This window comes from Hippoglossus hippoglossus, chromosome 4 (genome assembly GCF_009819705.1).
Source record: "Hippoglossus hippoglossus isolate fHipHip1 chromosome 4, fHipHip1.pri, whole genome shotgun sequence".
In the NCBI taxonomy this organism is placed as follows: domain Eukaryota; kingdom Metazoa; phylum Chordata; class Actinopteri; order Pleuronectiformes; family Pleuronectidae; genus Hippoglossus; species Hippoglossus hippoglossus.
In genome coordinates, this window is record NC_047154.1 from 1,722,038 (window position 1) to 1,746,444 (window position 24,407).

At 39.4% G+C, this 24,407-nt stretch overlaps 2 protein-coding genes across 10 annotated transcripts in view; one reads left to right on the plus strand and one right to left on the minus strand.

Moving 5' to 3' along the window:
* Positions 1-24,407, plus strand: part of mcf2l2 (MCF.2 cell line derived transforming sequence-like 2) — a 132,937-nt gene that overhangs the window by 51,905 nt on the left and 56,625 nt on the right. For all 7 annotated transcript variants that reach the window (XR_004613701.1, XM_034583874.1, XM_034583877.1 and 4 more), the window contains exons 15-16: positions 706-794; positions 23,934-24,000. Coding sequence is in view for 6 of the 7 variants with exons in the window: in XM_034583874.1 (XP_034439765.1) it covers positions 706-794; positions 23,934-24,000 (156 nt within the window). In the remaining variant the exon portion in view is untranslated. The remainder of the gene's footprint in view (positions 1-705; positions 795-23,933; positions 24,001-24,407) is intronic.
* On the minus strand, positions 2,561-14,781 carry b3gnt5a (UDP-GlcNAc:betaGal beta-1,3-N-acetylglucosaminyltransferase 5a). 3 transcript variants are annotated; one of them, XM_034583890.1, is made up of 3 exons: positions 14,668-14,781; positions 2,919-4,645; positions 2,561-2,883 (listed from the first exon to the last, which is right to left on the minus strand). In XM_034583890.1, exon 2 carries the CDS (start codon positions 4,136-4,138, stop codon positions 2,954-2,956), a length of 1,185 nt encoding a protein of 394 aa, XP_034439781.1. In that variant the 5' UTR covers positions 4,139-4,645; positions 14,668-14,781; the 3' UTR covers positions 2,561-2,883; positions 2,919-2,953. The 3 variants fall into 3 exon arrangements, with proteins under 3 accessions (XP_034439781.1, XP_034439782.1, XP_034439780.1); XM_034583891.1 differs by lacking the exon at positions 14,668-14,781 and adding an exon at positions 11,598-11,607 and having other exon boundaries at positions 2,562-4,233; XM_034583889.1 differs by having other exon boundaries at positions 2,563-4,645.

Here is a 24,407-nt window from a genome sequence, read left to right on the forward strand (position 1 = left end):
TTCAGGTGCACTAGTCCAATACTATTTGAACCTCAGCATCTGGGGTTAAAAATTTGTAAATATGTATATTTTTGTTATAATTTTTCAGTCAGTTGAAATAAAGCCTGAAGAGAACAATTTTGGGTTGTTTTGTTTCTGTATAGGCCTACTATAAAAAAAACACCAGATACTTTTGATACTTAAGTACATTTAATATGAGCTACTTTAAGACTTTGACTCAAGTCATTTTCTTACGGGTGACTTTAACTTTTACCGGAGTCACTTTCAGGTAAGATATCTGTACTTTTACTCAAGTATGGCTTTCAAGTACTTTATTCACCACTGGAATAGAGTTTGCTACATCTTGCTCAAAACACAGTTCAAGCCTTGCTGCATTTCATCACCAAACAATGAAACAGACATATCATTAGATTTCTGTCTTATAAGGAAACTGAATACTTTGTATCCAGGCAAATCAACTGGTAATCTTGACTGTGCTGTGGCTTTGTAGCTGTTGCAGTTACATATTTACCAGAGATATTTACCAAAAGAAGATATCTTGTTGAAAGATTTTGCTTGAATGCACCATTCAAAATAAACATACAACATAAACAGATTTTTCACTTTACATTGTGGTTCCACATCTGCACTTGAGACGAATACAAAACAAACATCCTAAATATTAAATTTATGCTGCATGATTGTGTCTGTGTTTGTCTGTCACAGATTGAGGTGATGCATGAGGAAAGCCAAGGAGGTTCCACCCACGTCGTGTTAACGAATGAGACAGAGGAGAGTTTGTCCAACAGACGCAGGTGAGAACGTCTAACAGCAGTAATGCTTATTTTCATCAGAGTGTCCCTGCTTACAGGAGCAAAATCTCAAACCCATGTGTCAGATGAAGCTGCATCTGAAATTTAATTTAGAATTAGCTGAACAAGGTTTGTATGTGTTTCTTAACTATAGAATAAAAAACAACCCATTAATTTACATCATATGGTGAATATATGATCCTCCCCCAGAGGTAAAACAAAAAAATTCTTATAAGGTCATGGCGATGATGATGACTATGCATGGCCGAGGTGATTCAGCATGAATCATATACCATTGTTTAACAGGATGCAGAAGAGTTGAGAGAAAAAGGAAGGGTGACAGGAAAGGAGGGGACAGAGTGTGACTAACATAGGGGAAATGGACTGAAGGGAGAGAGAAATACATTTAAAAAAACTCTGACAGATAAATTCCCCTTTAAGAGCGTGATTGGTAATGTTATGTTTTAGTTTAGTTAAACAGCAACCAGATTAACCACAGAGATCGTATAGTGTATGAACATACAAAAAGAACCAAACAAAACAGGCATTAATTCATATCACTCTGATAACAAGGACAATCTAAAAACAAGCTGACAATGAAAGGGCTTAAGTAGCACGTACTGGTAATCACCCATTTTCCTCATGCACACACTTTTCCTGCAACATATGAATATAGACTGCCCTTCTGCACAAGAGGAGAAACAAGCACATTTGATTTAAGAATTATTGATTGATTTATTGTAAATGCGATACCAAAATTACTTAAATTTATAAAACTTAATGCAAAGTAACCCCTCTGTTCATTATCATCATCATGTCGTTCCAATTTGCTGAGTGCTTTTTGTTTCTTTTTCCGATTTTAGACTTTTACTGCCATATAGGAGCTTATACATTTCAGTGTTGGTTGCGTGTTGGTTGTCACTGCCTCTGGACTTTATGCAGATCAGTGTGTCTCTTTTCCAACATTTTAAGGAAATAAAAAATGTAAAACTATAATTTCATGCAGAATAATTGAGTGTACGATACATGATTTTGTTTTACTTATCACTTTCCTATCATGATCGTCTACTGGCTTCCATCCCAGTTGATCTTGCAATCCCTAGTTTGAGAACCAATGATCTAATCTTTTACCAATTACCAAGTTCTCTTACAAAGAGGTATGCTGTAAGGGCAAACAAGTAAATCAACTGCCCTGGAACCCTCGGATTTTGTAAAACCTTTGTAAATACCTTAGTAGGTAAAATTATTAATCCAACAGTTGCTGAGAATCTGGCTGGATGTGGCATTTTTCTTCTGGCTGACTGGTGTCTCAATAGGAGAATCCTGATGCATTGTATCCGCCTGATGAGAGTGACTCATTCACAGCAGTACTACAAACAAATTCAAAGGTCAATGGTGCAAGAATGGACAGGATTACCTATTTGCAAGCCTGAAATAAGCAAGTAATGATTACAAATGACCCATTAACAAGCACCTCATTTTGTTGTTTATCTGCAAATTATTCTCTCTTATTGATACACCTTCTTAGCCTATGAAATGCTCAAGGTGATTTGTTTGAAAGTCTTTTGTCTGACCAACAGTCTAAAATCCAAAGCTATTAATGATGGAACAGAGAAAACCAGAAAATTCCAACATTGGAGAGGCTGAAACTAGCAATTCTTTTGTGTATCATCTATTTATTACTTTTAAATACAGTATCACACATTTAACCAGAAGTGTAAACATATTTGAAGCAATTCATATGCATTATGAATAGCCTTTTAATGATTTAATTGCCTCAGTTGCATAATAAGTAATAGTATTTAACGGGCTAGTTCAGAAATGATGTAAGACTTTCCAGAAAGAACTAAATCTCTTCAGGGGTTGACAGGTGAATAACAATGAGAAGCCCTGTGGATGTGTGTTCACCGAGACAAAAGATCCTCATGTAAACAGCACCTGGGGGGGGCTTTTACCTCTTTTGTCCTTAACTTAAACAATGTGAAACCCAATTCTGCTAATGATTGAATAACTGCTAGGTTAATGTTTTTTTAACAGAACAGCTTTGATCTTTGTTACAAAATAGCACACACATAGTACAACCAGCAAACAGTGAAATAATATGTCATTTGTTTGTTTAGCACATTTAGCATACAGCACTCTGAGCATCATCTAAAGACCACTTACGTAAAAGCAGCCATACAGGGGTATGTGGTCTGATAATATGGCAGACACAGCAGCATCGCTCTCACTGCTGTGCAGTACAGATGACCCTTAAATCCTCTGCTGTACACTTTAGCGTCTATTGTTGCTTGCCACAGTGAGCGCATGTCTGTAGTGTGACCGTGTGATGTGATCATGTGATCATAGATGCAGGGGTGGTATGGAGCCTTGCCCTCCCCTGAAATGTGCACATGCTCCTTGGGAGAAACCCCCATGACATTGGCACAAATCCCCATGAAAACATCATCGATGTAGATGGAGGATTTCAACATCAGAGTTGCATGGTAGATCTTAGCGGCCACATCCCCTGAAACTACATATCCTGCTCCAGCAGTGTAGTCTGGATAAGAAGGCCAGGGGTACAGATCATAGGGGACAAAATACTTGCTGTCTTTACGGCGGTTTGGAGGGGATCCTCTATGTACATGCCCAACCCATAGATGTCTAGCCCCTGACTGGCTACTCATGAGCTGCCTCAAGTACTTAACCAAATTGGGCGTGTGAGTAAAGATGTCATCGTCCGCAGACATGAAGAACTGTGCTTGAGGACAGTACTCATGGCCCCAGTGGAACTGCAGGATCAGTTTGGCAGTAAGGTTGTGGAAAGTGTCCGCAAAGTTCTGTTGAATCAGGTCTCTATAGGCTTGGTCTTCCTGCTGCAGTGCAATCTGAACCCTTGATCTCCGCTTGACATCTGGGTGCATGCCGAGGGCAAACACCACCTTCACGTTTGCCCTCAGTTCTGACAAAAGGAAGCTCTCGTTTCCCCATGTGTCCCTGATAGCCTGACGCTGCTCAAAGTTCTCTGGGGATGATTTCACAAACAGAAGCAAGAGGACATCCTCCCAGCCATTTCCATCACCTTTACATTTACCTGGGTGGTTAATGAGGTATGGATACCTCCCTAATCTCCCATCCACACTGTCAGAACCATCCTGTCCATGGTGATGTTTGGAAGCGATATTGAATGATGAATTGAGAAAGTCATAGCTGTTGACCAGATAGCGGTACGTATAGGATCTCATGTGACTGACTACATGGTGGTCCAGCTCCTCCCTGGAGACCATCACCATACACAGTACCAGGCCTGTGGTCAGCAGCTGTACGCACTTGAACTTGTGGATGCGACGAAAAAGCATGATCATCTCCTGCTTATTTCTGTCTTAACAGTGCCTGCCTGTTCAGACTTCTACTCTCCGAGAGCTATTTTTTCTGATAGTAGAGTATGTTATTTAATCTCCTTTCACTCTCAAGCTTGACCTCTCAATTCTCACCTTCAGTCTCTAGTGCTCCTTTCATCAATCTAATTGTCTTCCTTCTCATCTTTTGCTTTATCTTACATCGTCTGTCTCAAGTCACACATATCCTCTTTCGCTCCTCCTGCTTCTGACCTACCAGCTGGCTTCTCTTTTTGATGCTGTCAAGTCCAGTAGGCCTTTGTCAGGCTTTGTCTGGGTGCGCCGTTACTAAACTTTCTCTGCTGTGTGAAGCAAAAGCTCTGATTCCACATGATGATCAGCCAATTCACATCGTCTTTCTTCCTTATGTTCTGAGAATTCCTGATGAGTTGACCCCTCTCCTCCACTTACGTATCCCTCCTTCTCCTCTCTGGTTACTTTAATGTCAGCAGGCCATATAAGAGCATGTCGCACCTGAAAAGGAAAATAAAAACAATTAAGATCAGAGCCCTATACGATTTAATGCTTGGGCTACACACTGAAGAGGGAGTATACTATAGTCCTGAAATAATTTGTTGATTCATCCATCTAATGAATTATTAATTGATTATTCAATTTAGTCCCATACACACTGGAAACCACGTATAGTATGTGTCCCGGGCCAAATGTATGGAGAGCCGGAGGAGAAGGTGGAGCAAAGTCGGTTTGGCTCGGTTCGGTTTGCTTTCCCATGGTTTTGTATCATTGTATTGTCGTGTTTTTGTCTCTGAATCAGATAACATGTCTGAAGATGTCACCTTGGTATCTGAGGAAAAAGGTCAGGAAATATCTTCTCACATTTTATTGACCAAGCAATTAGCCTGCACGGCATCAGGAGACGAAACCTTTGGCAACTATGGTTAAGTATAGCCTTACCTAAGTCCTAACCCCAACCATAGAGTGGAGTACTACAAGTTAGTTCTGTATTTAATCACTTGAATTATTATATGAGTGAGTAGTTTTACTGTTCAAATGACTTGAGTTCCCATTCTAACATTAGGAAAGCAGTGGACACTGCAAGTGTTCTGCTTCATTTTAAAAGATTCAGACACTGTTACAGGGGCCCTTTGTGTGTCTGTGTTTTCATGACTGTAGCATAATGCTCTTTTTCAATAATAATGAATCACTCTTGTGTTTTTATGACAATTTTATGTTTCTCCAGTGACAATAATTTTTGATATTCCAGATGGAATATAAAACTTTATTGATCTTTACATCAAGAAGTGTGGTAACTCATTTATAGTTTATTGGATTTTAATATGGACTTTAGCTGTGTAATCACACTCTCTAGGACACTTTTTATTCTTATTTTTAATGTGGTATTTCACCTTTACACTACTATAAAAAACTGTTGAATTGGATGTCATTTACTTTAATTCATTTCTAAGTTACATTATTTAACACTATATAGTATATATATATGCATACTGTATAGCAAAACATGCACATGCATGTAGTGCTATACATTGCATATATAGTTTCCTTTTGTTCTTTTTTGTGCAGATGATATGGTGATGGTTGATATGGTGATGGATACCAGAGGAATTACTGCTGATAGGTGGAAACCATTTGTTTAAATGATTCTACCTTCCTATAGCTGTCCACACCTGTGCCTGCTCACTGACAAACAAAGTGCCCTTAGTCAACTGGTTTAATGTTTTCACCTTACTGTACAGCACACTGTAGTGAGGTGAAATACCACAAATGAAACGATTTCCCATCACATAGAACTAGCTGAACTTCACATCTAACAATTATTATGAACATTTAGACAGAGCTGTGGTTGTGAATAATTCAGTTATACTGTCTCTCAGTGAGAAGTCAGGGGTACCAACAAGAGTGCAACTAATCAAAAATAAATGTAAGCCATACTTTTAGGGGTCAAACTCAGTGCAGGTGATTCTTTTACTAGAGCAGAGCAAATGTCTGTTTGACTGTTTGCTGTCTTGGCCAAAGGATATGCTGTGAATTCCTGTAGATGTTGGTTGAGATATCACCCCCCTGCCCTCTTCCCCATTCCCTTTGTAATATTATCCAATGTTAACTGTAACATGCTTTTTTAACTGTGTTGGTCAAAATATAGAGTTTGGCGATGTTACTGAATTAAAAAATAAACCATTGACCTTCAGTCAAGCAAAAATATTGATTTGTAATTATGCAGAATCAGCACATGCTTGATGAGTTTTTGGTTTATCAAAGTGAATATATTAAATTAAGAAACCAATGGTTAGCAGCTAACGTAAGTTATGAGGCATATCCAGATTGTTTGACTGCTGCCGAATCATATTTAAGAATAAAACAAGTTTAAATTAGTACTGCACTGCTAACACTGCTAACCCTGTTTTACCTTGGCCAACTCTTAAAGTTTACAAAAATCTTGAGTAACACCAGATGAATTAAAAGCATGAGGAAAATGACTATTTCACAATCTATTTGTTCCTTCAACCCTTTTCTTCTTTTTTTGGTTTAACAGCAAATAAGGCATTTGGTGCAATACACAAAATAGTAAATCATTTTGATGGGCTGCTACGCTGGAACATGCAATGCAATGATTTGTTGCTGCACGCGCTGCTGTTCCTTTGCTTACAAATGTCTGAAAAGCAGCTATGGAGAGAGGATGGCAGTGATAGAGAGCAAGAGGGAGAGAAATGGACTTGACTGTGTTGTGGTGATCAGTCCAGTCGTGCAGGAAGCACTGTCATTATATGGGACTTATGTTCTATGTGATCATTTGTTATTGATCACATATGCCCCCCTTCCGGGCCAACAAATTTTGGTCCAGCTGCGTGACTTTACCCACCTGCTTACTTCAGCCCCCAACACAATAATCACCACTTTACACTGTAAACACCCCCAAAACTGTCTGTTCACCATGTTAACTGACTGCCTTTAACTCTGCAGAGGATGCTGTGAATGTAAGTGCTGACCGAGCACAAAGAACAATAGAGGGGCTTTAGCCAAACAGAGCCCCTGAGCAGAGAAGCTGCCAACGTCTGTGCAATGTTGCCACACAGAATAAAACACATTTCCACAGCAGCATATTTTGACTGGACCCTGGGGTCAACCAACAATAGAGGGCTCTGACAACACCTGATCTTGTGACTCAACATACAAGAAGGGCTGCGAGCAGCACTCTGCGGGCGCGAGCACTTGCTATCTCGGGACCTGATGCAGCCACGGGGGAGGGCGAACAGGGACTGGGTGAAACGGCTGCCTGTTGACTGCATTTTATGCATCGCAGGAAGGATAAACACGTCACTTCCTGCATACGTCACGCGGCGCTGGACCACGCCCACTAATCACGCATTACGATCCACGCCATCAACTGTAGACCACACAGTGAAAATGTTATGTAAATCGATTTGATTACAATTCAGCAGTCAAAGATTTAATTCACAACGATGCATTTCAATGTATCACATCCATAATTAACTGTATTACTGCACATGGCTGCTTTTTCATCAATTAATACAATGTCAGACAAACATGAACTCTGTTTTTATTAAGAAAGGTTTTCAATTCAAAATCTGACTACAACAGTAAGTCTATGACAGTGGTCAGTGCTCTCCACACTGATTTCACATAAATTCAGTTTAGACTTATTTGCTGCTTAAAAGGACAAAATTCTGATTACAGCCTTTACTGTATCAAGGTTGTCCCACCTTGCCTCCCTTAGCAGCACCACTGCACTGAGGCGCATTACTCTGCAAGTCAACAAGTGACTCTCCTCCTCTGATGTTTTCTCACTTTATAAAAACCTGCTGAATGATGGTGGCGCTATGACCCTGAGTTAATTTTGACATATGGAGCTGTTCAGGCCGGGACTTTGATCATGTGACAGAATTTTGGTGCTGATTGGACAATGCACACTTGAGTTAGGACCACATCGTCTCCTTCGGTGAAGGATCCCTTCACTGCGCCTCAATGTTTACACGGTTTGAGGAAATGTCACAATTCTGACCTTGTTCTTATAGCTTGTCTGAGCTCATTTGAGCTGTATATTGTAAAGCAGCCAGGAGCAGTGCATCAAAGTATAAAACATGTCACTTCCTGTCGCCAGCAGTAGGCGCTGTGACAATGAGTCAATATTGACATATGGATCTGTTCAGGTCGGGACTGTGATCAAGAGATTGTGTGCTTGTGTGTGTCTGTCTGTTTAGACACAACTGACAAATGTGTGGATGAAGTACATAATTAAAGATGGGGAAATTTCTTCATGTGGGGGCAAAAATCTGGGAAATTGAAAATCCAGGAGAACAGCGTGGAAATCGAAAGTATGGGATGCATATTTAATCATTTATATAAAATATAACATATAACTTATATCGTTTAAAATCGATTTTCAGTGTGCTTTCTGGCCCGATTTGCTCGCGGTGAGCGGAAAAAATAGAACAGACCCCGAAACCATCGATGTAGATCGCGAGCCGGCCGTGGGGCTTCCCGGCATTTCCCGGCATTTCCCGGCGCTTCCCGGCGCTTCCCGGCGCTTCCCGGCGCTTCCCGGCGCTTCGCTGCCAGTGCGAACAGCCCGATTGATTAACATGGGCGCGGAAAGGAGGCACACAGCTTTTCGAGGCGCTTTGCGGTGCTTCTGCCTCCGGTGTGTCCCCGGAGTTAGAGGACGATGGTGTGACGTTACTGCATTGGTTAACGTATGTATCACTTCATGATAAATCAGCCTCTTGTGCCGCCCTCTCGGCATTTTGCGTCCTAGGCAACCGCCTTTGTCGCCTATGCCAGGAGCCGCCCCCTGAATAGGGCCTTCGCACTGTCGTTGCTCTTGCCCTAATGAGAGGATCCACCGTCTAGGCTTTGAACATAATGACCCCTCTACATTTTCATATGTGACTCTCCCAAAGTAGTAGTCTTTAGTATATAGACACATCTAGAGACACTTTTATTATATTTTTTTAGGATATGTAAAATTTTAACCTTACTAAGTTATGTTTCACTTTTTGAACATTATATACATGTGTTAATATGGTCTAACTTTCTCTGCAAACCACCTTCTGACAAGTGTGACCTTCAATTGCTTACTAGCTCTTGAAATATGAGCTTATCTGTTACATCAGAGAAATGTGAGATAAACGAATATAAAGCACTTTGTGTAGCTGTGGAGTGTAGGTACAGTGATGCTTCTGTCGGCTGTAAGCAAACATTGTGTTCACATTAATTTGCATGTTTCCACACGTACATGGATTAAGGAGTATGCTTAGGATGCATAGGAATCAGCGTCACAAAATCAGGAAACTGAAGTTAAAAAAAACACTTCTTCAACATACAAAAGAATTGACATTTTTCTACATAAAGGGATGGGACTGAAATGTATACATCCAAACTCTGAAAGAGGAAATTAAGAATAGTTTGTGAAAGGATGTCAGATCTACCAATCAGCTCCACTGTGCACCTCTGTGACCCATAGTTACCCACAACCCCCCTTCTCTGCATATATTTACAAAGATATTTACATGTATTTATTTAATATCCAGATTTGAATAGTATGTGTGAACCAAAGATAAGTTCTAAACATGTTTTGCATCGCAAGCATACTGCATATTGTATACGCATATAAAATGTCTTTGTGGCTTTGTGTGGAATATAAAAGTGAAAACAGATAAAGCTTAAAGACAGGTTATATGTAATATTTTGGTGATAGGGTTTTAAGCCCTGATGTAAATGAACTGATAGTTTTATCAGACCTCACGTGCTCAGGAAGCTTGTTCCACAGGTGAGGAGCACATGAACCAAAAACTGCTTCACTTTGATTGGTCTGTATTCTGTGAACACTGAGTAAATCTGTCCCAGATGACCTGAGGACCTGAAGGCCTGGATACTTCTTACACAAGTACACCATAGATGGATTTACAGTACGTTTGGAGAGCATGTTGTGCTTTTAAGACAATTAATAGGATTTTTAAATCCATGCTTTGACACACAGGAAGCCATGTGAAGTGACTGAATGAGCTTTACTTTCTCAGTCTTATTGAGGAGTGGTGAGCTGCAGCTTTCTGGTTGATTATTAACTTGGACACACTACATCTGTCTGTCCTGCTGAACGAGTCACATGAACAAGTTGGTCTATATCTTGTTCAGACAGAATTCTTGCTGTGTTTTTAAGGTGGCTGCAAGTAGATTTGATACAAATATATAATGATTTATTACTGAGGCATCCAGAGTAGATTTTGAGTTTTTCTCTGTTTAAAAAGAGGCAAAGTTGTTGCATGACCTGGTATTCAGCATTTCAGGAGTGACTGGTGCTGAGAACTTTGTTAGTTTATCAACTGTCTGTTGAATATGTTGCATGCAATTTTGTAAGTTGATTTTATAGTTTCTTTTCTATGTTTCTATATTTATCAGTCACCACAACAAAGGTGTGGACCTTTGGGAATAATTTGGTCTAGAAAATGTCAAGTTGTATGTGTTGAGTCTCCTGGGAAAGTCCAAATTTCAACACAACACTACAGCAACTTTTTACCACTGCCATATTTGAGCTTCTTAATAGGAATATAATATCACCCACTGACATCAATACACACAGCACACAATAGTTTAGCTTAGTCATCAACAAACTTTGCATCATATTTTGAGGACCTGTAAATGGTTACAAATATTACAGGGAGTCTTTTCTTGATAACATTGGTTTGCCAGTCAGAGCATGAGCAGTGACTGTGATTATATCTTGATATAACTTAGTATTACTGTACCGACTAATTTGTGTTATGTGTCAGTCATTGAAAGGTTGTGTCCTATGTGTAAGATATTATAGTGTACACATTAAATAAAAAAGTCTACACTGAGAAATATTAATGCACATTATAAATGATTGTAAAAAACATTCATAAATAAGTCTGCTGCAATGTTTTATATGCATTATTTATGTGTCAGGTAGCCAAGACATATGTTTTAAAAATACACATGCATTTAAGCGTTAGATAGCTTCAGGCTATACTGATGGGTTTGTAAGAGTTTATAAAATCATGTTTTGTAGTGTTGCTGTCCTAACAGAACCACATGTTAACTTGTCACGAAGCTGAAACACGATTTCAGCTTTTAGACAATGCATTCACCAGCTCCTCCAAACTGTTTTTATATATTTATTTTGCCTCTGCAGAAGCAGTTGGCTGTCAGAAGTATGGAGGTAGTCAGGCGTGACGATAGACGAGCAGCCATGATGGCAAATGAGAAGCAAGTTGAGGCAGGTGCTTAGATCCTAGATAGTCATAAAGATACAATTTAAAAAAAAACTTCAAACTCATATATACCAACATATCTTACAAATTAAAAATAAATTTGTCAGAAAATGAAATCAAATTTTCCTATATAAATTTGTATATATCAAACAAACACAAAAAAACTAACTAATAAGCATAACATCAACTAAACATACTGGTTCCTTTTAAAGTGTATTCTGAGCGGTTTGATCCATCTTACTTTCAGATGACCAGGACAGAACAATAGCAGGTGAACTCATGCAGCAATAATAATTTAAGTATAGGGCTCTTTGCAAACTTGTGTTTTTCCTTCATTGCAATACACAATGCACACAAGCTTACACACACTACCTTTGAATAACAGTAAGTGGATGAGCAGGGGTGACACAGGGGCTGCTGTGGCTGAGGGGTGGACCAGAAGGTCAGTGGTTCAATCCCAGTCGTCCCCATCTGTATGCCAAAATGTCCAAGATACTGATCCCGAATGGCTCATTATAGAAAAAGTGCTGCCCATAGATGCACTGTATAAATGTTTGTGTGAATGGGTGAATGGCAAAACTGTACTCTAAAACAATTTGAGTGGTCATCAAGACTAGAAAAGCGATATATATAAATAGAGACCATTTACAGTAGGCTCTAAGTCAAAAGTCTTAGGCAAAATCCCATTTCACACTTTCTCCCTGTCCATGTTTTTGAGGGTTATCTAGCCCCTTGAATGAACCATTATGTTTGATGCTCAGCATTATTTCACGCTTAAATCAAAAGCACACAGCTTCAGTTACTAGCAGTGGTCTGTATGCAACCCTGCGAGGATGTTTTGTTACTAGAGGAGCAGTTGAGTTCACTAACATCGCTGCTAACGCTGGTTAAATCACCTGCATCTTTTATCTTCAAAGAGGGGGTGTGTGACATGAAATCATGTCAAAATACGGGATTATCCTGCAAAAAAAAGTTATTGTGACACACTTCCCCTACACGGGAACACGCAAAACAGAGGGGAAGGACTAAGGGGGGAAATGGGATTAGGCCTTTGTGTCATTTGTTTGAAGCACCTCATTTTGCTTGTAAATGAGCAGTTTTTAATCTAAGCAAATGTCCCACTGTGGTTTGGAGCAGAGCGACCAGATAACATGTGCTACGTAACTATCTGGCAGTGTAACAGATTTAGTTTGACAAAGTTTTAGTTCTCTATATACTGACTGGTATTGGTCTTTAGAGTGAGTTTAATGAAATAGTCTGATAACCCTAGAAACTGATCAGGGCTACATGGATTAAAATGTCTACAGTCTCATTTTCTTTGTCACAGAAAGTCTTGAATCAAATTCCAAAGGAATCAGAACATTATTTGATGAGGGAGGTTTAGAAAAGTGAGATTTGGCCATGATCATGGCAAAGCATTTTCTATGTTGGCAAAACATGAAGGGCCTGAAATGTCAGTTTTGATGCCTCATTGTAGATGAGATCACTGCAGGTTCACAGTGAAAACTGGGTTCACAACCATTGCCTAGGTCTACGTCGAACCAAGAAGTGGTTCTTTAAACTCTGATGGATTTTTGGGTGGTGGTTTTTCCATTCAGCTTAATTTTCTCTGCACATGTTTCCTGAACTGTCAGAGGTTGGTGTAGCAAATTTCATAATTCTTACAGTTAATATTGGTGAGTAAAAACTAGAGAAATCAAGCCCATATTGTAGTAAACTGACTTATCCAAGGACTGTCACAGTGGATCAGACTGAACTTCAACATGCAGCTTCTGTAAGGATTGATTGATTGAAGTGAACATTCTGGTTTTTCTTAATGGTCTTGCATGAAAGCAGAAGTGAGTTCACACCAGGATCCAACATCACCTCATAAGACAGTTCAGTGGCTGAGGCATAGACAGACAGTGTACCAGAGCGTCACAGTATCAGAGTATGATTGAATCACACTGCAAACAATAACACACACTCAGACTCCACTGCGCCATGAAGTAAGCTCTTTACTTTTACCATCCACTATATAAATATATATGTCATATGTTAAGAAATGTTACATCACACTGGCCATTCCTAAAATGTACAAATAAAATAAGTCTATCCTACTGACACTTTTGTAAAACATCCCATTAATTTGCCTATTGGTCATTGTTTTTGGTTGAATGGTAAAACAGAAATATGAAATGTTCTTGCTATTGCAGGCTGAGATAATGGTTCTTGAAAAGAACACATACTGTAAAAGGTTTATGTATCTAGTATTGGTCTACATAGAAAAGGGGTGTTATGGGTAACAGTATGTCACAGTGATTTCCATTGAGCTACTTCGCGATAAAGAGAAAATACTGTACATGCAGGCTTTAGTCTGCCTTATTAGAAATACCATAGTGAACATTGCTGGTGAGAAGTGTTGACATATACTGTGTAGTCAGTTATTTATCCAAGTGATAGTTTTAATTTAGAATTGGTTTAGACATGTGTACTGATTCCATCACAGATCTGTTTGGAGAGTCAAATGTAGTTAAATGATGGAACAGTGGTTTAAGCACACAGCGAAACAAGAAGAAGACAAGAGAAGTGAGTGAAAGACGATGCACTGCTACACAACAAAAACTGTGTGTGTTTCCAGAATCCTGCACAAGTCTTATACGGTTTTAAACCTTATTTTGGCTCTATTGTTTTCACCAGTGAGACCTAGTTGTTGGCTCTGACCTATAGTGACATCATTGTATCCCATAACAGTGTGGAAACCTGGCTGTGTGACAGTTAAGGTGCCAGGTTTCCGCATAAAACACCAAATCCATCCTGTGCTGCAGATGGGCTTCATTTTGGATTGCTGCAGGGATAGCATACATTATTGGTCAAATATTTTAAAAAGTGGTAATTTTTATAAAATGAGAAATCACATAATTTTTTTCCCAATTTTAAATAAGTAAGCGTTTTCGAAAACAACATGTCAAAAACTAAAAAACTAAAAACCAAGATGAGCAGTAACACAAAACAACACCTACTTAATGAGTAAGAAGCGAAAGCACACCATTTAAAGTTTACTCTTAGGTTTGTGTTTTGTGGAGAATTAACCATTTAACAAGATTAGTTTTATATGACTTTCTGTACTTTGAGCTCTTATGGGTTTGTTGTTGACTTCTACAACTTGTTTATTGTATCTGGCTGCTTACTGCTCAGTCTGAGTATGATTCATTACAAAGGTAATTTGATTTAATTTAGAGTGACGCCCTTCAGCACACACACATGTAAGCTGTGTTCCTGACTTACCGGTTGGTTCAGGTCCAGTGGGTGTGTGAGTTAAAGGACAGACAATCCTCCTCTCTGCCCAGCTCCTGTAAACTCTCTCTCTCTCTCTCTCTCTCTCTCTCTCTCTCTCTCTCTCTCTCTCTCTCTCTCTCTCTCTCTCTCTCTCTCTTCGTAACACACACACTTTCCAACTGGTCCTTTTTTCCTTTCCTCTCTGCTTTCTGCCACTTTGTCAGATTTTCCTCCACAAGTTTCCCCTGTCAGATGAAGTAGTCCAGCTCAGGGGAGCTTCAAATATCTTCTCTTATTTCCCTGAAGGTCTGAGCCTCTGTGCGTGTGTGAGCGTGTGTGAGAGATACTCTGTGCTGGAGTGGGTGGGTGCATGATGTGAAAGTGGGAGGAACAACTGGGCAGCAAGAGAAGACTTCTTCACCTCCCCTCAGTTGTATCCTTCCTTCCCTCAGTTGTATCCCTCCTTCCTCTCTTGTGCCTCCTATGAATGTGTCTATATGTTTGTGTGGAAGTACTGGGGAGGAGTTTCAGATTGTCAGTAGCTTCAACACACTTAGAACCATCACACAACATCTGAATTGTAACCATTCAGGGAACGCAGTCCAATACATGAGCCCCCAGATTAAACCATCTACAATCTAACCATCCTGCACAATTTGTTTAACTTTTGTTTTACTTAAGGCGCATCGGTTCAGTTGACATTACATGATCCCAGTTTAAGGGATTCAAATTGTAACCAGTTTTTTGTTTGCTTCGAAGTTAAATTGTGTCTCAGTCAGGCTGGTTCTTACACACATTTATATTTTTGCAGAAAGTATTTTTCAAGAAAGTGAATACTGAGTGTAGAGCTGAGAAATGTTTGCAGAATGAGCTTTAAGAACAGGTTGAGTCCCAAATCACCCACTAATTCACTTCCATCCACTACTCACTAAATAGGGACTTGTAGAGGACTATATCTTGAGCTCATTAGCAAAAGAAAAACTCTTTTGGACACTTCTCTGTGCATTTTCTCTGCGCCTGTATTGACATTATTGTGGCAGGATCATGGCAACAACATCAGCTGGTGGAAAGTCACATAATAAATTTGAAATGTTTATTTTACACTTCAGTTTTCATAGTTTTAGGTAAAGAAGCTAATGCAATGACCATGTTTAAATGTAGAAATAAACGTATTTGCTGCAGTTTGTGAGCACTGCTGTGCTCTCATTACATATTTTACCGTCACAACTCGTGTGGGTCATAAACAAAATACGTCATCAGAAGTACTAGGGACATATCTAAAATTGGTCTGTGAAAATGCTGGCAAATATAAACCTGTCTGTCTTTGTCCTCGTAATAATTCAAATATATTTTTGTTAAGAATAAGGAGTAGAATTGCAAGAGAGAGAAGGCTGACACGTGCTGCCCTCTCTACTCTTATCTCTCTGCCATATGCTGTTCAAAGCCATTAGCGCAATGCATGATGGTATACTGTATATTGCTCAGTTAGTGACCATAATTTATACACTACTTTTAACTGTGACCTCCAATGCGTCCACTATATAGGGTATACATAATTTCACTGAAGATTCGGACAGGACTACAAAATTGCGAATTCACTGTAAAGGGATTAGTGAGTGATTTCTGGCACAGCTATAGTGTTGGTCATGAGAGATGATATCTCTTCACAGAGAATATTTATTTAACATTCAGTATTGTTCAGCAATATGCAGCCTTGTCCTCAGAGTTACATCAGCTGATACATATACCATGTGTGTTAAATCAAATTGTGGCTGCTCATCAACTGGAGGTTAAGTCTGTGCCTGTGTGCATGGTTGTGTGTGGAATTGAACAAGTCAGTGTAGTATTTTCTAAGATAGCAACCATGCACAGAGAAGGATAACCCTAGCTCTGAGTGTCCCTGTACTTACGCTCAATCGACTTTATGAGGAGAGAGACCCACTCCAGTATAGACCTGGTTGGGAGACACTGTCTCTTGCGGCAACTCTTCCCTCAGTTATTCTGCCAATATTATTTCCCTCTGCAACAAACTTGACGAGTCGTCGCGTTTCTCACAGAGTATAACAAGATATGTCCTCTTGCTTTAAGGAAACATGGCTCAAAGAACAAGACTCTCATTTTGATTATGAAATCAATGCTTTCATGGTACTACAGTGGGGGCTGCTAAATCACGTGATGGCTGTGACCAAAGCCTGTTTCTCTATGTCAACAAAAACTGGTGCAACAAGGTGGTTGTTAGGGAGACAGTAAGCACACCGACATTAAACTCTTATCTGTGCCCCATGACCCTTTTATTTACCAAGGAGATTCCCACAGCTATTTGTTAAGCTTGTGTATATTCACCTGAAGGCGGATGTTGACATGGTTACTCCATGTAACCAGGAATGTCTTTGTGTAATTTGTGTCAGTATGAGACTTGTCAGTCACAGTCCATGAAATGTCTGGAACTCTCCAATGAATCTGTCAAGGGAGCTTATAAAATCCTTGGTAGAGATTCACAATATCTGACCACAACATTGTGTTTGGTACTGTGGTGGCAACTTCTGTTTAATCATACACAATTATACATTGTCTCTCGGTAAGTTCAATTCTAACACCTGCAGGTGGACCCACCCCACACACTACCTAGCGTAACGTGCATGAATGGGCACAGAGCATAGGAGAATCACTACACTTATACAATCAGAAGCCCCTCCCTGCGAGGAGCAAAGGGTATTCGTCAACGACTTGATGTCTGACCAGGATGGGCAGATATCCTGTCTCCATCTCCGTCCCAGACCCCTGGAGTGACTTCTGGCGTGAGACCATCTGTCTCCGAGATCCCTTACCTTCGTTTACAAGACAAAAGACCCCAGTCCTGTATACAATGCAGAGATCCCCTCACCCATCTATTCAGACATACTGAGTGACCCCTGCCGTGTACCAATTGCCCAGTGTCACACATGTGGGGGAAGCCATAAACATTATAGTCCCTTGAGCAACAATAGTAAAGTTTAAGTTAACTCACGAGAACCACATCTGTTCATACTTCTTCTAAATACATATCTGTTCTTCTATTAAACATTACACAATTGCAGAAACTGCCTATACAATTCCCCTTTGAGCCTAAAAGGCTCAATATCCTCTAAACATCTTTATACCATCTCATCATCCTGGAAGGGAAGAGTCCAGAATAGATGAGTGTCAGGAAATTGAACATATTATCCAATCATAGACTTGATTAAGTAAATAACCATAGTCTTAACACAAAAGACAATACAACAGCTCAACAACATTAGTACACAAATGAAAATCCGAATAGGTTTCAACAAACTTCAATAACATATTTTGCAGTCATTCAAAAGTAGGCGTGACCATCAATTCCGCCCTTCAGGAATCTGAGTGTCCTTGTTCTTTCTCTGGACAATAGGTCATTTAAAAATTTGAAACGATATGAATCATGTTGTCAAAAATGTTCATTGTGTATGTGTTTCCCCGTCGGCGCTATTGTATCAGCAGTGCCCCTCGCCAACCCCCTCTTCAATCTGTTGCCACTTCTTGGGATTAGAGACGTGTGGCCCTAATCATTTCCACACCTCTCCTTGCTTGCGAACACAAAACAATTGAAGGCTGACACAACACACGCTCTGTCCTGTAGAATCAACTCGTGGCTCTGAAAATCCTCCTGCAATGGCTGTTTACACAATATCTAGCAGTTCGTTTTCCAATGTTTTGTTGTCTCTTTCCACTGACGTCTCTTTCTACTGCCCCGCCACTGGCGGGATGATAGGCACGATGTTGCCTCATGTCAATACCCAGATACTCACCAGCATCCTTAAAGCTGTGCTTACAAATGGTGTACCAATATCAGTGGACATCTTTTTGGAAGTCCCCGTCGTGGAATGAGTTCTCCGAGCAGTATCTGTGCCACTGCTGAAGAATCCTGTTTAGATGTGGGGAAAGCTTCTACTTGCATAGAAAACATGTCAACAAGAACAAGACAGTATTTATTTATTTCCCTAACTTACTTAATTCAATTTAATCTATATCAAATCTCTCTATGAATGATCAAACTGTTTGTCTGGTGGTGGATGTTCACTTTGTGGAATCTGGATTTCTTTACCTATTTTATTTGTAACTCAAATTACACGACTCTGCTAAAAAAGTTTTATTGAGTATTGTTCAGAGTGTTCTTTTTGTACACCCAATATATCTATATCTAATTTCTTATACACCCAACATATCTATATCTAATTTCTTACATAGGGAATTCCTCCCTTTTGACACATCGACACCAGTCATGTGTCAATTCTACCTAATGAAGAAACATACATAGGTTAAACAAAACCTTCCATGTGACCCACATCAAAAGTCTGTCAGCCACCAAACAAACTGTTATCCACCAAACAGCTTACTCCTTAAACTTATTAAATTAAATCTGTATTCTAAAAAATGTATTTAATTTCGATTGACCCTTGTTTACAGCTCCCATAATCTACATTAAGTGTTAATATTTAAAAATCTTTAATACGCGCTCCATATTTGCAGACTGCATACAGTTTGCATGATAACACAGCATCTATCAGAACAAAGACGAAAGTGTGAAGTGAAATAGGTTCATGAATCTCCTATTCAGCCCAAATCGGCCCAAATCACATGCCACCCCCATGCAAACCTGCTATTAGTGTAGATCCTGACACTCTTGTCACCAGCATATCTGCATTCTTCAGTCAATGCATAATAATGTGATGGGAGTGGTTTAACCTCCATTGTATCACACAAAGTCATAAACCCACTTGCTATCTCAGTTGCTGCATCCTTTGATGCTGAATTTATCACCAAACAACTCCACTTCAGCATAATCAGCTGTTTATCTTTTAAATCTAATCTAATCTAGGAGAAAAACTTTTTTTTTAGTTAAGAAAACTGCTACACAATCATGTGGCTATCCCTACTGATGTAGGGAAGAGAGTCGCATAGTTAAGAACATTGCATCTCTAAATAGTGATGTCTATCATTGAAAGCAGAGGTAGCCAACACGGTGCCCGTGGGCACCTGGTCGCCCGCAGGGACCCCGCGAGTCGCCCGCAAGGCATGCTCTAAATTAAAAAAAGAAAAAGAAAAAGAAATAAAAAAATGAAGAAAAAAAAGAAAAACTGAAATTTGAAATAAAAAAAAAAGTCAAACCGCCATCTCACTCTATGCTGAGACAAGCTAGCGGGAGCAGCAATGATGGCGAGCTAGATGTGGTTTTTACCCCCCAAACTAAAGAAAACATGGCAGAAAAGCGAAAGAAAACATACTATTTTCATAATGATTGGGAGGAAGAGTTCTTTTTTACGACAGTGAAAGAAAAATGTGTGTGTCTCATTTGCGGGGCAACTGTTGCGACGGCAAAGCGGCACAATGTGGAGCAGTGGTCACCAACCCGTCGATCGCGATCTACCGGTCGATCTCGCAGTCTTCACTGTCTGTCCCCGAACTCTCTGGACTCACTGGCTGTCGTCGCGCCGCAGATCAGCTGTGTGTCGGTTGTCTGTGTGTCGGTTGTCTGTGTGTCGGTTGTCTGTTTTTCACACGCGCTGTGTGTCCGCTACTGGCGTCTGAGCTGCTGGTTTATCTCCTGCATTTCCTTCAAGAACAAGTTGGTTCATGTACTAAAGTAAATGTCAGGACTCTACGGTATGAAGATGCGAATCGTTCGGTCTGTCGATAACAATCAAAGCCCCGATGGAACAAATGAGTGGATTCAGAATGTGAAACGCTGGAGTGCTTTTACTTTGAAACGGGTTCGGAAAGTGTTGTAAATACGTTTGTGTCATAGACAGATAAACATTTTGGTTCACAGCAGAATAAACAGAGAAAATTATATTTCACCTGAGTTTTAATGCTTATCTGATGAATTTATGTCACAAACAAATGGTGGCAACACTTTTTGTAAGCCTTTTCAAAATAAAAGCACTCCAGAGTTTGTTAATGATATCCATTCCCTTGTTTAAAAAGGTTTTTTTATTGTGAAATATTTGCAGGAGCGGAAAAATGCACGGCTTCATACTGTGTAGTACTGGTATTTATTTGAGTACAAGGGACTTCTTTCATACAAGGCAATAATCATATTTGTGGCCATATTCAAATCAAAGCCTATATGTAAAAACATTGTGCTGCAGTAGCAGCTCCTCTGCAGAACATGATGTGGAACAGAAGCTACATATTTTGCATTGTAAATATGAATTGATATTAATTTGAATATTGTCATTGAATAGAAAAAGTTGCACAACTGCCTCTCTTTGTGTATATATATTTCTTGTACATTCAGCCTTTAACAGAAATTGCAAAAAATAATAAATATGACCCTCCTAAGTGGGTTTTTTGGAAGATATCCAATATAATGTTACAATTGTAATTACCTCTTGTAATTCCTGATCACTTGGCAAATTTCTCAATTATTTTTCCTAAGTTTTGATTCCTTAATACATTTTAAATACTCTGCCTGAATCATAATGCCTTAGAGAAGCTTCATTTCACACTTCTCTTTAGCATGACGCATGCAGGTATAAAATGTACTGGAATTATCAGATTTTCAACAGATTGCTGTGCTGAGACGATCTGGACTCGGCCTCGGTCCTTCCGTCCCAGCTACACCTCTATTGCAAAATAATAATTTTACTATATATTAATAATCATTTATGCTAGTTAAAACTTTTTGGACCTTTTCCTAAAGATCCCAAACATGAAGCTTCCATGATCCTACACCGGTTACCAAAACCTGTCTAGCAGACACGTCTGTCCCTCAATACAATGAATGAGTGAATCCTTTTTTTCCCTTGACCTTTTCCTAAAGATCTTAACATAATTTTTAATTTGACTTACCCGAAAGACAATGTTGCTTGCCAAACCTGGTCCTCTGGATCACATCAGTGAGAGCACTCCTGGCTCTCTGGCATCCGGCCCTCACTAATTTGAGGTAAGAGTCCCAGACTCCCTTTCATCTTCAGCCTTGAGATCCAGAGTGTCCTCTCACATGAGTGATCCTGCCGACGAACGCCAAATTGTCGTGGCAATTTCTGTTTAATCATACACAATTATACATTGTCTCTCGGTAAGTTCAATTCTAACACCTGCAGGTGGACCCACCCCACACACTACCTAGCGTAATGTGCATGAATGGGCACAGAGCATAGGAGAATCACTACACTTATACAATCAGAAGCCCCTCCCTGCGAGGAGCAAAGGGTATTCGTCAACGACTTGATGTCTGACCAGGATGGGCAGATATCCTGTCTCCATCTCCGTCCCAGACCCCTGGAGTGACTTCTGGCGTGAGACCATCTGTCTCCAAGATCCCTTACCTTCGTTTACAAGACAAAAGACCCCAGTCCTGTATACAATGCAGAGATCCCCTCACCCATCTATTCAGACATACTGAGTGACCCCTGCTGTGTACCAATTGCCCAGTGTCACACATGTGGGGGAAGCCATAAACATTATAGTCCCTTGAGCAACAATAGTAAAGTTTAAGTTAACTCACGAGAACCACATCTGTTCATACTTCTTCTAAATACATATCTGTTCTTCTGTTAAACATTACACAATTGCAGAAACTGCCAATACAGTACCAATCCTACAAACCTGTCATGAAGGAAAACAAGTCAGAACAACGATTTGTTCGGGTCTGGTCCGAGGGATTAATCCCATGTGTTGTACAGACTGTGACTTGTTTTCAAAATGTGTGGATCTGGATGGATTCACAGATATATGCACATATATTAGCATATATCACCTGAGGAATTGGTTATACTCTGGTAGTCATTATCCAAGCAATAAACCATAGGTCTCCAAATCTGTCAAATAAAAAAAACAGCTAAGTATCAGATTCATATCAATGTTAATATCAGAACCAAGCAAAATGAAAAGCATAAGAGTCATTCATACACTGTGCACATGCTGTATATACACCAATCAGGCAATGCTAATTATTTATATTGCAATACTTACATTCTATAATGTTATTAACACATAATTTAAACGATTGGTTAAACTAAACAAGCCAAATATATTATATTTAAACATATTCATTGCAAAACATTACGATAACCGGTTAAAATTACTCAGTAGTGATAATTCATGCAATGCATAGGACGATATGAGGGGAAAAGTCAATAAATCAATCAATCAATCAATCGAATTTTATTTGTATACAGATAAATTGTCACAGAATTCACAGACTGTGCGAATCATTGTTCTTGAAAATTCAAGAAATGAAGACAGATTTTTAGAAAGGGTATTGTGAAATGGCTAATGAAGTCATTAGTCCTGGCTGTCATTTGTTTTTTATATATCTCACATATCGTGTGTTGGGATGTTTTTCTGTTTCTACTACTGTCACTTTAATTAAAAACCCGGAGGTGCAGTATGGCATTTAGGCAAGATTTAGGGAATCTTGGACAGGTCACCAGCTATTGTAGGGCCAATATTTAGACACAACTATTCACACTCACATTCAAACCTCCAAACATCTTATCCAAAGTCTGCATCCGTCTGAGTACCTGGAGAATCTAATGTTTCTTTGAAAAACTGGCAAGTAAGATGGATAACTTGATCCTGGACAATAAAACACAGCAGTAAAAAGACTTCTTTGAGGTGGAAAATGCTAACAGCACTGGTTCAGTAACTAATGAAATTTGCTAACTTACCGTATCCTGAAGACTCAACGACAAAGTCCTTTTGATTAAAAATGACAAGGATGCAAGAACCAATGTAGAGGAAGCAATACAATATATTGGAGGCAGTGGTGAAATTGAGTGATAAGTATCCTGGTCTTTCTTTTTAGCATGCTTTTGGTCGCAATTTTGCTAAATGGCTAAAAGCCTAAATGTATCCAAGGTAAAATGGTTAGAGGATGACTGCTTCTGCTCACTCGAGTAGAAGTTTCCCTTTGCGTAACAATGCCACTTTTGTCATCTGGGAGTCAATTCCTGATCAAGTCTTATCTCACCACACATCCAAAACACCCACAAACCACTCCACTTATCACAGTTAAGCCATGAAAAGCTATTATTGTGAGCCATTAGCTAATTAAAGGATCCAAATGGACAATCAAAGGACCACATCGTAAACTTGGTCAGAATCCAAAATGCACTTAACTGACATATTTACAGCTGGTTACTGATTTATTGGTTTGTTTGTAAGCATAAGAGTAACATGGATGCATCTGGGGTAAAATGCTGCTACAATGGTTCCATCAAAAATTATTCCATATTACAAATGATCCCCAATTCTTTCCTCTTTTTCTGCAGGCACATAATGACTGAGCTCATTGAAACAGAGAGGCTATATGTGGAGGAACTGCAAAGCATCATGGAGGTACAGTATGTCTACTAATCTGTTACCTTCATTTGTTACCATTGATTTACATTATTGGAAAAATATCCCATGCAATATATATTTTTCTTCAATAGAAATATTTTGCATTCTCTTACTGATATGACAAGAATAACAAAAGGCTTGTCTTTAATTGCTCTTGGCATTGGATTTACCATGTAGACTTAACATCCCACCCCTGTTAGAGTATGGACTTTGTATGATCTCCAGGATCCAGTTGACCTTTTCTTGTCGCAAACACACCTGAGCAGACACACTTCAACACTGCACAATCCAAAACAAGATGCGCAATTCGGTACTTAGAGTTCTGGAGAGGTGCTCCATGCCTTACTACATTTAAATTATATTTACAGCTGTTGATCACATTTAAGGTGTATATACTACATGAT